General features: G+C 41.0%; 1 protein-coding gene across 1 annotated transcript in view; it reads right to left on the reverse strand.

The window, feature by feature from the left end:
- The window catches only part of LOC145359772 (dynein axonemal heavy chain 11-like), a 375,870-nt gene that overhangs the window by 27,655 nt on the left and 331,711 nt on the right, over positions 1-16,504 (reverse strand). Inside the window, exons 76-77 of the mRNA XM_080214554.1 lie at positions 16,090-16,209; positions 760-1,002 (exon numbers count right to left, since the gene is read on the reverse strand). Coding sequence (XP_080070680.1) covers positions 760-1,002; positions 16,090-16,209 — 363 coding nt within the window. The remainder of the gene's footprint in view (positions 1-759; positions 1,003-16,089; positions 16,210-16,504) is intronic.

Raw genomic sequence — 16,504 nt, forward strand, 5'->3', positions numbered from 1 at the left:
TTGTCATGCAATTGTTGGCACTAGAATTAACAATTCTAATATTGTTATAGCTGGCCCTCCAATATCCACCTTCCATTTGTTCGAGCTAATCCAAAACTCTACTGTCAATATGCTAACTCAAGTTTCACCAACACATTAGCCCGTGTTTGCTGACTTACAGCGGCTCCCAGTTTGGCAACACCTCAATTTTAGAATTCTCATTTTTATTTTAAACCTCTCCATGGCCTCATTCGTCCCCTACTTCTTTACATCCCCCTGCCCCCTCTCCTAAGATATCTGCACTTCATTAATTCTGAGCTCTTGTTTATTCCTGATTGTAATCATTCCACCATTTGCAGCCATATCTTTGGTTCAAGAGACCCAAAACTCTGGAAATACTTTTCTAAATCTCTGCCTCTCCTCTCCTAACAAACCTCTGTGACCAAGCTTTTGCTCATCTGTCTTACTATTTCCTTACGTGATTCCTCAAATTTTATTTGATACAACTCCTGTGAAATGCCTTGGGATGTTTTATTACGTTAAATACATTATACAATTGCAAGATTATTCTCTCTTTAAGATGCTGATTGATCTGCTGTGTGCCATTAGCAATTCGTTTTTGATTTAAGCAGAGATTTCATGCTCTGTTCATTTTTATATAAACATTAAGAAAAAGATAAGTTAAATCAACTCTGACCTATTTCAATTTTTGCACGTTAATCTTTCTTACTATATTACAATGTTAATGATTGTTACATACAATTGTACAGCAAATCTGACCTTTTCTTCTGTCGTCTGTGCAGCTCCCTCTCCAATAGATGAATCTCTTGGCTGCATCTCCACCAGTGTCCGAAAGAGATTATCTGACATTACTGTGAGGAACTCTATTTCAGCATTGGAGTGCAGCCCATACAGCACTGGGCTTTCTGGAGGAAGCATTTCGTCAATATATTTATGGTAACCAATATAATCCAAGTTGGGAGGAGCAATAAAACCTGGTGTCAGTGTCAGCTCTCCTTCAAGCTAAATTACAACAAAAGATCTGCATCAGAAAGCATATTTTGATAAATAACAAGAAAACTTTATTTTATTAAAATAATAGAAATCAGTGCATTTAAAGTTGGTAAATATCGAGGAACTAAATTATAATTACTTGGCAGTATGGAATTTGAATATTGCTGTAAAAACGAGACATTATGTTGAAACTTTTCACCTTGCACCCATCAGGACAATTTGCAGGCATACCAATAATAAAGGGAACAACAATTCATACTGCATTAGAAGAGAGTGCTGATTGGTTGGTGAATGGACGCACATTGGTAGAGACATCATTTGATTTTAAACAAAAGCTTGGCAGTTAACTGTTCCCTGTTGCATTCTCCATGGCAACACATCTACCAACCAATCAGCACCCCCTTCTCATGCATTATAAACTGTGGTTCCCTTTCTTATTGATATTTTTGTGAACTGTCCTGACAAGTGCAAGATGAAAAGCTTCAAGCAATACGCAAGCTAAATTATCTTGGTACGTAATACCCAATTAATGAGGACTTTAATTTACAATCTATTTAAAGCAATGTGAACAAAATAAATGTGATTTCAGAAGTATTTATAAAGCATAATGTTTAATTAAATGTAATTTAGAAAATAACAGGACTGTAATACATTTCCATGTGAGGCAGTAAGGTGCATGGAATGTCTCAGGTACTTTCACACTACAAAACAAACATTTAGGAGTGATTGACCTATATATATAAAAAAATCAGTGATCGGACAGGTTTAACACTCATAGACATATATCAGACTCAAAATTCTTAACCAATCAATAACATATCAGGCAAAAATAACAGACTCTTAGTTCTTGTATTGTTAGTAAAACAAAGGTAATTTTAAGAGATTTATATTTGTATTGGAAAACATCAAAAATATTAAGTGGGGGGCTCTTTCAGGTCAAACCAAATTTTAAAAAAATTAAGTGGGTTTAATTTAATGTTTCTTGGGAGGGTGAAACCTCTAATTAGATTCTTGTTAGACAAAGGTGTTTGTATGTGTGTGGGTCAGTTAAGTTTCCACTGGGATTCTACAGTGCTTAGAGAGGATTATGGCACGAGAGTAAATAAACCAGCAGTTATTTAGCAATTAGGGAATTTGTAAGATAGAATAGCTTTTAAGTTTTATTTTTAGCTGGATATATTGAAGTTGAAGGGGAACACCAGGGAGTGAACCTTTTCCAGCTCTTCCAGGAGAATCACTGGACAAGACAGAAGCTGTAAAGAGTCAGGCTTCCAAAAGCATCAGTTATAGTCCAGATAACAAGGGAATTAATTGGGGCAGAAAAAATGTCTTAAGTCGACAAGTTAAGAGAACAGAGACCAAGGTATTGGTCAGAAGAATTAAGGAAGAATAAACAAACTGTTCTGAGGTAAAGCAACAATTGCAGTAACCCGATTTAAGTGGGAAAGCAGATTTCAGAAGTAAATCAAACGTTTGATGCCATTTTAATAGAATCTGGGAATCAAAAGTTAAAACAATTGTGAACAGTTTGTATGGCAGTCAAGACAAATACATCCTAAAGGGGGCGGTGTATAACCTGGATACCGGATTTGCTGTTAAAAGTGGGGTGGAAGCTTTCTTTAAAGGCATTATTTGGAAAACCTGGACTGGATTTCGGAATGTAAACCACTAATGGAAAGCATTATTGTGAAAGAAGATTTTAGTGTTTTTTTCCCTCTGGAATTTGGAAACTCTCATTCAACAATCATCTGGGGAGATTTTGAGAAATCCACAAACATTCACTTGAGATTCAGAGTGGAGAGGGTGTATTTGACCACAGTCACCTTGTGTATTTAAGAACATAGAACATTACAGCGCAGAACAGGCCCTTCGGCCCACGATGTTGCGCCGACCAGTTAAAAAAAAACAATGACCCACTAATCTAAACCAATCCCTTTTCATCCATATTTAAACTAAGAGATGTTGTGTTACCAAGACTATAGTAGCTTAAGACATGCTTTGTAATCTATATTTATCTTAACTCCTGTGTGTATTTGTTAAGGTAAGGAGTAAGAAAGTATTGTATCATAATGTAATTATTTCATGTTCATTAATTTTTTTGTTTGTTAAAACTAATTAGTGGTCATGTGAATCTGTTCTGCCATAATTTATTAACAAAAAAAATTACATTTTTTGAGCCAGAGTTCCATTCTGCAATTTTCCTGTCCAGTTATAGCATCAACTTTTATTTAGTTTATTCATTAGTGTCACTAGTAGGCTTAAATTAGCACTACAATGAAATCACTGTGAAAATCCCCAACAATATATACTGAATCTGTCTGAAGACACTATTTGAACTTCTGTATATTGCATCACAAAGTGTAACCTGCACAACTCAAATGGGAAGAATCTGATTTTACATTTCACCAGTCAAACTCCTTTATACAGAATGCTTCTTTTGTGCATTCTTCTTTTTGGCCCTGATTAGCACATTTGCATGATATGCTCACATCCAAAAGTGGCTAGCCATTTATATTTCAGACTGACACCAACTGATCACCTCGTTAATTTTTAATGAAGGAGAGAAGTTATGACAACAGTTTCAGTCCTACTTTCCCCAACTTCAGGTCAATCAGGGCAAGTTGTAAAAATGTAGTTTCCATGAATATAACTTTACAGTGGTTGCTGCATCCCTTAGTGCAATGCAAAAGTGGCTCAATTAAAAAAATATATTTTATGGCGTGTGGCGTTGTTAGCTATAAAAACAGTTATGCCCATCCCAAATTGCCTTTAAGAAGTGGTGAGCTGCCTCTCTGGACTGCTGCAGTTCATGTATTGTAAGTACAACCCACATGCTGTTAGGTAAGAAGTTTCAGGATTTTGACCCAGCAAGAGTGAGGGAACAACAATATAGTTCCAAGTCAGGATGGTGAATGGCTTGAAGGGGAACCTGCAGGTCGTGGTGAAATCTGTTGCCCTCATCCTTCTGGGTAACAGAGATTTAGAAACTGTTGACGGTGCCTTGGTAAATTGCTGCAGTGCTTCTGGTACACACTGGCCAGTAGTGGAAGGAGTGGATGTTGGAGGTGGTGGATGGGTGTCAATCAAATGCACTCCTTTGTGCAAGTGGGGAGTACTTCATCATATTCCTGACTTGTGCCTTGTAAGTGGTGGGCAGGCTTTGGGGAATCAGGATTCCTGAGTTCTCAGCAGACTTAATTCAGGGATTTGCTGTCTTTAATATGTATCCCTTCCTCTGTCTCAGATATGAGAGACAGCAAGAACATTTGAGCTATGCTTCAGATAATCCTAGCATTAGCAGTAAAACAGAAAGGGCTCTTAAAAATGAAAACGTGCATTTTCCTGGGGCGGGGTGGGGGGGAGGCTCCTGTGCCCCAGCACTGGATGGGCCATCTGCTCCTGTTCTTCAAGTGTTTTGGAATATTTTGGGTGGCTTATAGCACTGTCTGGATTCCTGGCAAAACATTGTACCACAAAGCAGGGGAGGGAAAATGGAGCATCTTATGCAGCTGGGGCCTTCTATTTGTTGCTACACAGCAACAAGTACTTACACTCCTTTGACATTGTAACATACTGCTGGTGTAGGGAGTTCCCAACTGTGCCCCTCCTGTGTCAATGGTCTCATTTGCATGAGGCACCTCCCTCCGCATTAGGCTAAAATAAACTCTAGGACAAGTTCGGGACCCAGAGTATTTGGCAGAGAGTGCAAGACGCAGTGCTTTGCCACACTTTTGCTGGAGTTACAGTGGGAGAGCCATGGATTATCAAACCTTTTCTTTCTGTTACTGGTGCTGGATCAATCCAAGGAGAATGAAGGAAAAAAATGAAAAGCATTGGTTTGGAACTATCAGTACAGCGACAGCATGTGGGCAAAAGATTTTTTTTAAAATCATGCATTATGAATATTGCAGATACTTGATGTCCAAGAACATGGCACACAGAAACCATAAGGAATAAATATCACTAAAGCTCCAGGAAAAAAACAGGATATGCCCTAGAATTAATGAGGAATGAAATGCGTAAATGATCAATGCTTTTTACTTGATATTTTTCAGAGCTTTACAGATTAGCAAAAAGGTACTTGAGCAGTTGAGGCGGTTAAATAAAGCTTCAATATTTAAAGATAGAAAAAGGAACAATCCTACTATTTACAGGCCAGTTAACTTAACATCAACAGTGGAAAATTGCTTGAAGGCATTCTATGCAATGCTATAAATTAACATTTACACAGAATTGTCAGTTTGAGCTCTGTTTGCCAAGGGTGATGTGAATAAGCTGTAAAAATGCAGTTCCCTACTTTTACAATTCTAATAAATAATTCTTTCTACACTCCCCTGTTTCAGTACAAAAATGGTATAAATTTCCTCTTTTTCTTTCATCTTTATCTTTTTGGATATTAACTCAGCTTTTTTCAGGGTATTATTGATTTGAATCATCGTGGTTTTGAAAATGAAAGCAAAATTCCTTATAGACGGTTTGAAATCCTTGAGGGAATAACTAAGCTGATAGCCTGGAGGTTGCTTTAGATGTGGTTGGCTTTTGAAGCTGTTTAGCACAACCCCGGTGATGAAAATAAAAGCAAAACACTGCAGATGCTGGAATCTGAAATAAAAACATGAAATGCTGGAAAATCTTAGCAGGTCTGATAGCATCAGTGGAGAGAGAATAGAGCCAACATTTCAAGTCTGGATGACCCTTCATCACGAAGGGTCATCTAGATTTGAAACATTGGTATTAGTGTGGGGAAGCAACGTAGTTTGCACGGTCAGCCTGACCTGGAGCCACATCTTCCCAGTGTTAGGGCAAGTGTACTTACTAAGAATAGCCATCCACCCCCAACACCACTTGGTGGCCAATGTTGGGACTGAACCTGGAGGTGGGTGCAGCCATGGTGGTGCCCCATTGCAACCAGGTGGGTGGGATCTGGGGGAGCAGGAGTCAATATCACCATGCAAAGGCTGCTGCCGCCAAGGGGTCACTCTTTGACCAAAAGACTGTCCTAATAAGAGGCTGTGGACATATCTGGTCTAGTAAAATGTCAGTGGTGGTGGGAAGAGACCCTTAATCACCCATAAGTGATTCAACAGGCCTGTGGGTGGGAGGGCTGTCTGCCACCTTTCCCGCTGTTGCCAAGATGGCATGAATCACTTATGGGCAATTAAGGGTCTCTTCCCACAACCACTGACAGTTTACCAGTCCAGATATGTCCTGGCAGCCTCCAATCTGGTGCAGGTATGGCCTCTTATCCAGGCACTCTTTTGCTCAAAGAGTGACCCCTTAGCGGCAGCAGCTGTGGCGTGGTGATATTGACCCCTGCTCCCCCAGATCCCACCTACCAGGCTGCAATGGGGCACCACCATGGCTGCACCCTCCTCCAGGCTGAGTCCCAACTTGGAGTGAGGGAGGTGTGGGATGCTGACGAGCCACCCCACCTTCCCTCTCTATTTTATGGCCTCCTCCCTTCTTTGGCATATTCGGCCAAAGAACTATTGGATCCCTAAAGTACAGAAAGAGGCCGTTTGGCCCATCAAGTCTGCACTGACTCTTTGAAAAAGCATCTTAACCATAGAGTCATAGACGTTTACAGCATGGAAACAGGCCCTTTGGCCCAACTTGTCCATGATGTCCTATTTTTAAAATCCTTAAGTCCAATCCCAATTGCCCTCATTTGGCCCATATCCCTCTTTATCCATCTTACATGTAACTATCTAAATGCTTTTTAAAAGACAAAATTGTACCCGCTTCTACTACTACCTCTGGCAGCTTGTTAGAGATACTTGCCACCCTCTGTGTAAAAAAATTGCCCCACTGGACACTTTTGTATCTCTCCCTTCACACCTTAAACCTATGCCCTCTAGTTTTAGACTTCCCTACCTTTGGGAAAATATATTGACTATTTAGCTGATCTGTGCCCCTCATTATTTTATAGACCTCTATAAGATCACCCCTCAGCTTTCTACACTCCAGAGAAAGAAGTCCCAGTCTATCCAGCCTCTCCTTATAATTCAGACCATCAAGTCCTGGTAGCATCCTAGTAAATCTCTTCTGTACTCTTTCTGGTTTAATAATATCCTTTCATACTAGGGTGACCAGACCCACCCTTTCCACCATAACTTCACACATTTGTCTTGGCTTATCTCCCTAACCTACACAACATTGAGCTCTAAGGGGCAATTTAGCATGCTCAACCCACCAAACTTGCATTATTACTAGAGTAATAATGACACAGAAGTAAGCCATTTAGCCCACTGAACCCATGCCAGCTTTCTGTAGAGTAATCCTATTGGTCCCATTCCTGCGCTCTATTCCTGCAGCTCTGCATGTTTATTTCTTTCAAGTAGCCAGAAATTTCCTTTTGAAATCATTCGTCTTTCCACTTCTATCACCCTCAATCATAAAGTTCTAGTTCATAACCATTTGCTGTGTTAAAAAAATGTGCCCATAAAATTAGCCCAAAACTTTAAATCTGTGTCCCCTTCTCTTGTACCATTAGCCAATGTCTCCCTTACCTAAGCCTGTCTTTTACATCTCTATCAAATCTCCTCTCCATCTCCTTTGCTCCAAAAAGAACACCAGCTTCTTCAACCTAATCTTGTTGCTAAATTCCCTCAGCATTGGAACCATTCTGGTAAGCCCTCTCAAGAACCGTAAGCAATGGTGATCAGAACAGGAAGCAGTATTAGTTGTGGCCTAACCACAGCTTTATAAAATTTTAGCATAACTTTTCTACTTTTGTACTCAATATCTTTATGAAGATTTCATATGCTTCGTCAACCAATCTCTGAATACATACAGTCACCTTTAAAGATCATTGAACATGATGTTCAGACCCCTCTCATCCTGTACTCTTTTAAGTACAATGCCATTTAGTCTATATTGCCCCTCCCTATCCCTTTGGCCAACATACATCATCCTCACCATTCACTGTATTAAATTCCATCTGCCACTTGTCTGCCTATTCTTCTAGCCTATTTATATCCTGCAGCAGTCAATTGGAATCAGTTCATTTATTTATTTTTATTAGTGTCACAAGTAAGCCCACATTAACACTGCAACGAAGGCACTGTGAAAATCCCCTATCGCCACACTCCAGCGCCTGTTCGGGTACACTAAGAGAGAAGTTAGCATGGCCGATGCACCTAACCAGCAGTCATTTGGACTGTGAGAGGAAACCGGAGCACCCAGAGGAAACCCACGCAGACATCCAAGCCGGGCATCAAACCTGGGTCCCTGGCACTGTGCCACAACGTTGCCACGCACTGTCAAACTTCAAAATTTTACTTTGCATTCCAATATTAAGGTGATTTATAATAATTTTTTTTAAGTGGCCCAAGCACTGAACCTATGGGAACACTGTTGTGTATCATCCGCTAATCTGAAAAACAATGGTTCACCACAGCTCACTAATTTCTGCCTTTCAGCAAATCTGCCATCCTTACCTGGTCAGGCCTATATGTGACTCCAGAACCACAGCAATATGGTTAACTCTCAACTGTCCTCTTAAATGTCCTAGCAAGTCACCCAGTTTCAAGGGCAACTAGGGATGGACAATAAATGCTGGCCAGTTAGCGACGCCCATGTCCCACAAATAAATTTTTTAAAAACCTAGCGCTCTCACTGGCTTCTTTCCCCTCTGTGTGAAACCCGTCTGCTGCACCATAATGTGCATCAGCAAATGATCACGACCTTTGAGATTGTTGCAGGTGAATATGACTCCAGAGTAATCTAAATTACATCTTCAGAAAGCCTGTTCAATGCTGCTCCCGGTCTGTGCATGCCTGCTATTTTAATGCCTTTTGGGTTCTATCTGCTTTGTCTAAAGGGGGTGAGCAGCCACCTCCTTCTGTCCCCAGAAGCCAACCACAGATCTGTGGTATGCACTGGAACAGCTGAAGGATGAGAATGTCATGGCAACTTCCTGCAAAATGTACACATATGTACAGAAACACCTTGCTGTGGTCACAACACTTGAATGTTCAGTGAGTGGAATGATTTCCTGTTCACAAATTTATCCAGCAGATGAACTGGTGCCTTAATAGTGATCTGTGTACAGTCAATCACTCCCTCAACTTGCAGGAAGCTAGTTGTGTCGGCAAAGCCCCGGACCTCTGAGTCTGTGACAACACATCTGTGAAAATGTTTATATGTTCCTCCACGTAAGCAAAGAGTGCATCTGACTGTCACGCACTGTGACAGCTTATTGAGAAATGCATAGGCCCTGAAAGGAACCAGCTGCATGTAAATTGAGAGCCATAGTGACCTTCAGTACACTAGCATGGCATGGAGATTGTTTGACTGTGACACCAGACATTTCTGCAACGGGGCACATATCACTGCAACCATTTATCGGGGGACTTGGGTTCTGTCTACACTGGCTCTCCATCATGTCAAGGTAGGACCCCTGGTTCAATGAGTGGACTCTTACCTCGGGGTAAAAGCTAGCTGTCCTTCTCCTCATCTTCCTTTCTGCTGTGATGTGTTGAGTTCTGCCAACTCCTTCATGTCCCATAGCTCTGGTTGCATAGAGCTCCTGCTGCAATGCCTTTGGGGGTCTATATGTGGGATGGTGCCACAGAACCATAGAATCCCTTCAGTGCAGAGTCTGTACCGACTCTCTGAAAGACCATCCCACCCAAGCCCATTTCTCCATCCTTTCTCCATAACCCCGCACATTTACCATGGCCAACCCACCCTAACCTGCATATCTTTGGGCTGTGGGACGAAACCAGAGCACCAGGAGGAAATTTGCACAGACACGAGGAGAACGTGCAGACTCTGCACAGGCAGTGACCTGAGGCCAGATTTGAACCCAGGTGTTGAGAAGCAGCAGGACTAACCACTATGTCATCGTGCCACCTATTTTTCAAATTGCTTTCTTCTCTGTTTCCACCAGAGAGCCTGGCAAGCTCTCCTGTCTCCTACCTGGCTGTCCTAATGGGCTAAACAGACATGACCTACCAAGTTCACAGGTCCCACTCTCCATGTTCCTCGAGGGTCAGTCACAATCCTTTATTTGTGCTGGCGGAACCTTCTGCGATCCAAGATGAAAAGGCAACACTCGGAAGACTTCCCAAAACTTGTCCACAAAGTTGCAAGTGCCGCAAGGCGGCCAGCTCCAGTAAAGAAAATCATTTCAGTTTCAGCTCAGTTGTTTTTTTTAAAATGTACCACCCGATTCAGGAATTGAGCATGTGGAAAGCGCATTGTCCACCCCCTTCTTACAAAAGTTGACTTCTATTGGAAATGGGGCTATGCCTCACGACGGATCCAGGGTCCATCTTCCATTTTGGAGCTCTTTGAAAATCTCAGCTTAAATGCAAGTCTATGCAAAGCTAAGCCCAGAGTAACCCCATGGAAGTGCTTCCCTTCTAACAGGAACATTACTAAAATTCACAAGGTTGGTTAGTTCATTTGGCAAGATGGCTAGAGTGCAGTGCAGAATGAAACCAACACGGCAGGTTCAATCCTGGTACCAGCTGTGGTAAGTCATGCTTGTCTGCCTCTTTACCTTGCCCCAAGCTTGATGTGGAATGATGCCCCTGAAACTATATAACCAATTACCTTCCCTCTAACTGAGAGAGAGATGCCTATGGTCCTTCATGGACCAGGGTTGATACCAAACTAAAATTCAGGACTGGTTTGGCATATTAAAGTGATTTTTAAACAAAAATAACCAAAATTTGGTCTGATTTCAAATACTCCAACGGACTTTTTCAAAATGGAAAAGGATTTGGCAGTAGTCACTGAGCATATTCTGAGAGCATCTGGTCCATGCATTAAGTTAGGATCAGGTAACAGGATGTATCTGCAGTTTTTGTAGTAGGAGTCAGAAGAAGTTATACTGTACAGTTCAATGGGGAGATTAATTCTTAAGTATGGTATGCCTCCTCAAAACGAAGACAGAATATGAAAAAAGATACCATAAAGAATGACCAGATTCTTGCCAAGTCATTGGGATTAAGTTATGAAGAAAGGTTCATATGATTAAGTTTAGAATCATAGAATAGAATCCCTACAGTGCAGAAAGTGGCTATATGGCTCATTGAGCTTGCAACAACTCCCCAACAACAATCCCACCCAGGCCCTACCCTCATAACCCCATGTATTTACTCCACTAATCTCCCTAGCCTACACATCTTGGAACACTAAGGGACAATCTCGCTTGGCCAATCAACCTAACATCTTTGGAGTGTGGGAGGAAGCCAGAGCACTTAGAGGAAAGCCAAGCACCTAGAGGAAACCCATGCAGACATGTGGAGAATGTGCAAACTCCACACAAGAAGTCACCTGAGGTGGAATTGAACAGCTCCCTGGTGCAGTGAGGCAGCAGGGCTAACAGGAGGAAATGAGACCTAATGTAACATAGGTCTTCAACAGATGGCAGTTCAACTGAAGTAAGCATGTCACGTGGAAAGCTTGGATAATGAGGGAAAGTCCAGAATGCACAAAATTCACATTTCTTGAGCAAGGCGAATGGTTTGGTGAAGAATTCTGACAGCATAGGGTATATGGTGCAGATTACCATAGAAAGTAAATGACTTGGCTTATTTGCCATCTTTAAAAAGGAGATGGATGAATATTTGTTGAAAAACGTGACTGAGAATTATAGAGACATTTAACAAAGTTTTCTTCCTGGGTGACCAGTGGACGAATCCAGCATTTCTTAAAGTAAGGGGACAACATACAGAAGAATGGGGAAAAAAAACAGTAGAATAACAATCCATGGTCTTCTAACAAAGGAGTCTTAATGGAATGAAGAGTATGTTTTTTGCTCTGGTGATTTCCTTAGATTCTCATGTGGGGTTTTGGTTTACCCTTACCGCTTAAATAGCAGCACAAAGTAGATTTGTCACTTGTAGCCATGGGGATTTTAGATCCACTCATACAGTAATATGAATTAGATGCAGTATCTCTAATTGTGTATGTTGCTTAAAATTAACATTATTTTCCTGAATATAAGTAATTACTCTGGTGTTTGGATTTAACACTAGCCGATTAATAAAAGACCAATACCCAGTTCTGAGAATACTGCGGTCGGACTTGATTTTTTTTAGGCTGAAACACTTTCCCTCGAATCTGTCAGTAAAACATTATAGGACTTAAGCAATTTTAATATGAAGCTTTGGCACAGGACTTCAGAAGTTTTAATTAGTTTGAACAGCCGTTAAATAGCAGTGACTGATATTTAGGGTCCATTTAAAATGTTAACAACTGAAGCAAGGATTTTACAAAACTGTGATGCATTTCTCTTGATATCCCAGTAGAGGGTGCCAAGAGCCCGATAAATCACCTTCAGATTCCACACCAGAATTAATGTTAAAAAAACATATATTGTAAATCCTATCAAATGGAAGAATTCCAGTTTTATTGTCATAAGTAGAAATATTATCCAAGGAGCCATTATTTAAGACAAAAAACAGTAATTTCCATAACAAATAGAAAGCTAAATGTGTTTAGCAATTAAATTCTCGGAATAATGTCAAGACATTTCCTTCAGTTATTTTCTGTATATAACCATGAGCTGTTGACTAGGGCTTCTTGTACCCTTTCATTAATCATCTTATGTTAAATCCAAGTACTGTAGATAGTGATTACAGTTGAGATATCTTACAGGTGAAAGCAGTAAATAGGATGAAAACAAGCAGTTGTAATCAATAGATAGACATAGAATCCTACAGGAGGAGGGCATTCAGCCCATCGAGTCTGCACCAACCACAATCCCACCCAGGCCCTATCCCTATAATCCTAAGTATTTACCCTAGCTTGTCCCCAGTGTTTCGATTGAAGAACACAAGTCCTTCAAACAAGCTGTCTATCCTCAATAATGATCTGCTGTCCAACCTTCTGTTTGCTGTTACTACGCAATCACACTGTAGAAGATATTGTACTTTATCAGAATTGCCAAATAATATTAAAGGTTATAAAGACAGATTCATCTAACATATGTACTTTTGTTTGCTATTTCTTTTTCCTTTCAATTTGTAATTACGCAACACTTCAATTTTCATCATGATATTTTCATTATGAATTCCCACTACAGACAATGAAGAATTAAATTCTTCTGTAAAAACACAGAGCTGCGCAGTGTATGCAATTACACAAAGCTCCAAACAGGCTCAATTCCCCAACTGGCCACCACTGGCGATGTTGGTCAGCTCATCTTCTCCGGAGCCTTCAACATGTCATAGATGAAGACAAACATCTCACCAAGGCCATCCCCACACTCCCACTTCTTGCCTTCAAACAACCGCACACCCTCAAACAGACCATTATCCGCAGCAAACTACCCAGCCTTCAAAAGAACAGTGACCACGACACCAAACAACCCTGCCACAGCAACCTTGGCAAGACGTGCCAGATCATCGACATGGATGCATTCATCTCAGGAGAACACCATTTACCAGGTACACAGTACATACTCTTGCAACTCAGCCAACATTGTCTATCTGATACGCTGTAGGAAAGGATGCCCCGAGGCATGGTACAGTGGGGAGGCCATGCAGACAGTGTAACAACGGATGAATGAACACCACTCAACGATCACAAGGCAGGAGTGCTCCCTTCCTGTTGGGGAACACTTCAGCAGTCACGGGAATTTGGCCTCTGATCTTCAGGTATGCGTTCTCCAAGGCAGCCTTCACGACACACGGCAGCGCAGAGTCGCTGAGCAGGGACTGATAGCCAAGTTCCGCACACATGAGGACGGCCTCAACCGGGATCTTGGGTTCATGTCACACTATCTGTAACCCCCATGACTTGCCTGGACTTGCAAAATCTCACTAACTGTCCTGTCTGGAGACAGTATACGCCTCTTTAACCTGTGCTTAACCCCCTCTCCACTCACATTGTCTATACCTTTAAGACTTGATTACCTGTAAAGATTTGCATTCCATCCCTTATTTTGAGTTTGTGTCTTTATATGCCCTGTTTGTGAACTGAAATCCCCTGATTTCAGTTCACAACTCACCTGATGAAGAAACAGCACTTCAAAAGCTAGTGGCTTTTGCTACCAAATAAACCTGTTGGACTTTAACCTGGTGTTGTGAGACTTCTTACAATGTTGGTCAGTCCAGGCAAACTGAAATTTCAGCCTAATCTACTCTAGTTCTACGTAACTGGTCTCTGTATGGCTTCTCCTATCATCAATAAAGTCAAGGGGACTGACTGGATCCAGCCAACATGCTGAACTTCTGCATTGGGGCAATCATACAACAAATGCAAACTCTGCTATGATTCCAGATTTTTAAAATATTGTTTTTACTTTAATATTACATGTTAAGTAATTGATGCTACTTTTCCCATCAATTGTTTGTGTTATAAAACCACATGAACAAGGAGCAGGAGTAGGCCATTCGGCCCTTCAAGCCTGCTCCACCATTTAATAAGATCTGGCTGATTTTATAGTAATATCAAATCTGCATCCCGCCTACCCCTGATAATCCATCACCCCCTTGCTTACCAAGAATCATTCCACCTCTACCTTAAAAACATTTGAAAACTTTGCTTCCACTAGCTTTTTAGGAAGCGAATTCCATATAATAAGAACATAAGAACATAAGTAAGAAGAACATAAGAAATAGGAGCAGGAGTAGGCCATCTAGCCCTTCGAGCCTGCCCCGCCATTCAATAAGATCATGGCTGATCTGAAGTGGATCAGTTCCACTTTCTCCCCATAACCCTTAATTCCCTTGTCTATCGAAAACCTATCTACCCGTGTCTTAAGTATATTTATCGATGTAGCCTCCACCACTTCAACGGGCAGAGAATTCCAGAGATTCACCACCCCTTGAGTGAAGAAGCTCCTCCTCAACTCTGATCTGAACTGCCCCCCACCCCCCCCTTATCTTGAGGCTGTGCCCTCTAGTCCTGCTATCCTTTCTAAGCGGGAAGAATCTCTCCACCTCTACCCTATCCATCCCCTTCATTATCTTATACGTCTCTATAAGATCCTCCTGCATCCTTCTAAACTCCAATGAGTACAGACCCAGTCTACTTAGTCTCTCTTCATATTCCAACCCCCTCATCTCCGGTATCAGCTTAGTGAACCTCCTCTGCACTCCCTCCAAGGTCAATATATCCTTCCGCAAGTGCGGCAACTAAAACTGCACACACTACTCCAGATGCGGCCTCACCAGTACCCTGTACAGTTTCAGCAAGACCTCCCTGCTTTTATATTCTATCCCCCTCGCTATATACTCACAACCCTTGGAGAAAATATTTTTTCTCATCTCCATTTTAAATGGGCAACCCTTTATTTTTAAATAGTGACCCCCTAGTTTGAGATCCTCTCCACATCCACCCTATCAAGATCCCTCAGTTGTTTACTTCAATCAAATCGCTTCTTATTCTTTTAAACTCCAGTGGATACAAGCTTAGCCTGTCTAACTTGTTCTTATAAAGCAGGTATTAGTCAGGTAAACCTTCTATAAACTGCTTCCAATGCATTTACACCTTTGTTTAAATAAAGTGACCAATACTGTACACAGTACTCCAGACGTGGTTTCACTGCTGTTCTGTATAACTGAAGCGTAACCTCCTTACTTTTGTATTCAATTCCCTTTGCAATAAACGCTAACGTTCTATTAGCTTTCCTAATTACTTGTTGTAACTGCATTCTGTAGCATTAATCATGCGCGTTCCACCAAATTTCAATGTCCTTCATTCAAAGCAGAAAGGAAGATGAAATTAATCTAAGGCTTTTTGGCAATGACCTAATAACAAGCCATTCACCCACACACTCACCGAGTTTGAAGGAATATTGTCTGAAGAATGACAAATGAGGTTGATAAAGGAAAACAGGATAGAAAATTTTCCTTCATAACTTCAATCCTGGACAAGGGAATTTAATTACTGATAAACATTATGTTCATATGTCAGCAACTTGTCTTTGTTGAATGGGATGTGATGGAACTTAACTGCCATGGTGTAATCTTTCCACTGTTTGTTATGTGGACAACTCAAACACCAATAAGGCTTCAAAGCATTTTCATCAATTTTAAAAATTACCTATGTAATCCTTTTCTTCTGGCATTTTCTTGTTTCCAAGTTTCCTTGTTAGAATCAGTGCCAAAATTAACAAAAGATTACAATACCTACCATGTTTGGATGCATGAATTCCTCTAAGTACGTACGGCATAGTCTCCTGTCCCAATCATCAGTAATGTGCCCTCCATACATGATCTCCCCAAAGAGATAGCGCAGATCTTCCCAGGGCACCTACAGCCAGAAGAAAGCACTTAAATTATTCCCAGTTCTAGCTAAATTGTATGAGGTTCATTTGTCATAGTGAACAATATTGTGAAGTCAGAAATAGCCTTTTCACATGTATGATCAGTAACACCCACTGTCATGATCAGGTTTTGCAATTAATTTCAATGACATGATAAAGGCAAAGAGAGCTCTGAGACATTCAGACTAATCCTGTGATTCAAGATGTAGGGCCCTGTATTATCAGAGAGAAGGCCCATGGTCCACTTTGGATGTACATGTGGAATTGTCCCAACAATTTACA

The sequence above is a fragment of the Carcharhinus amblyrhynchos genome, chromosome 2 (assembly GCF_965287045.1).
Source record: "Carcharhinus amblyrhynchos chromosome 2, sCarAmb.v2.hapA, whole genome shotgun sequence".
Lineage (NCBI taxonomy): Eukaryota > Metazoa > Chordata > Chondrichthyes > Carcharhiniformes > Carcharhinidae > Carcharhinus > Carcharhinus amblyrhynchos.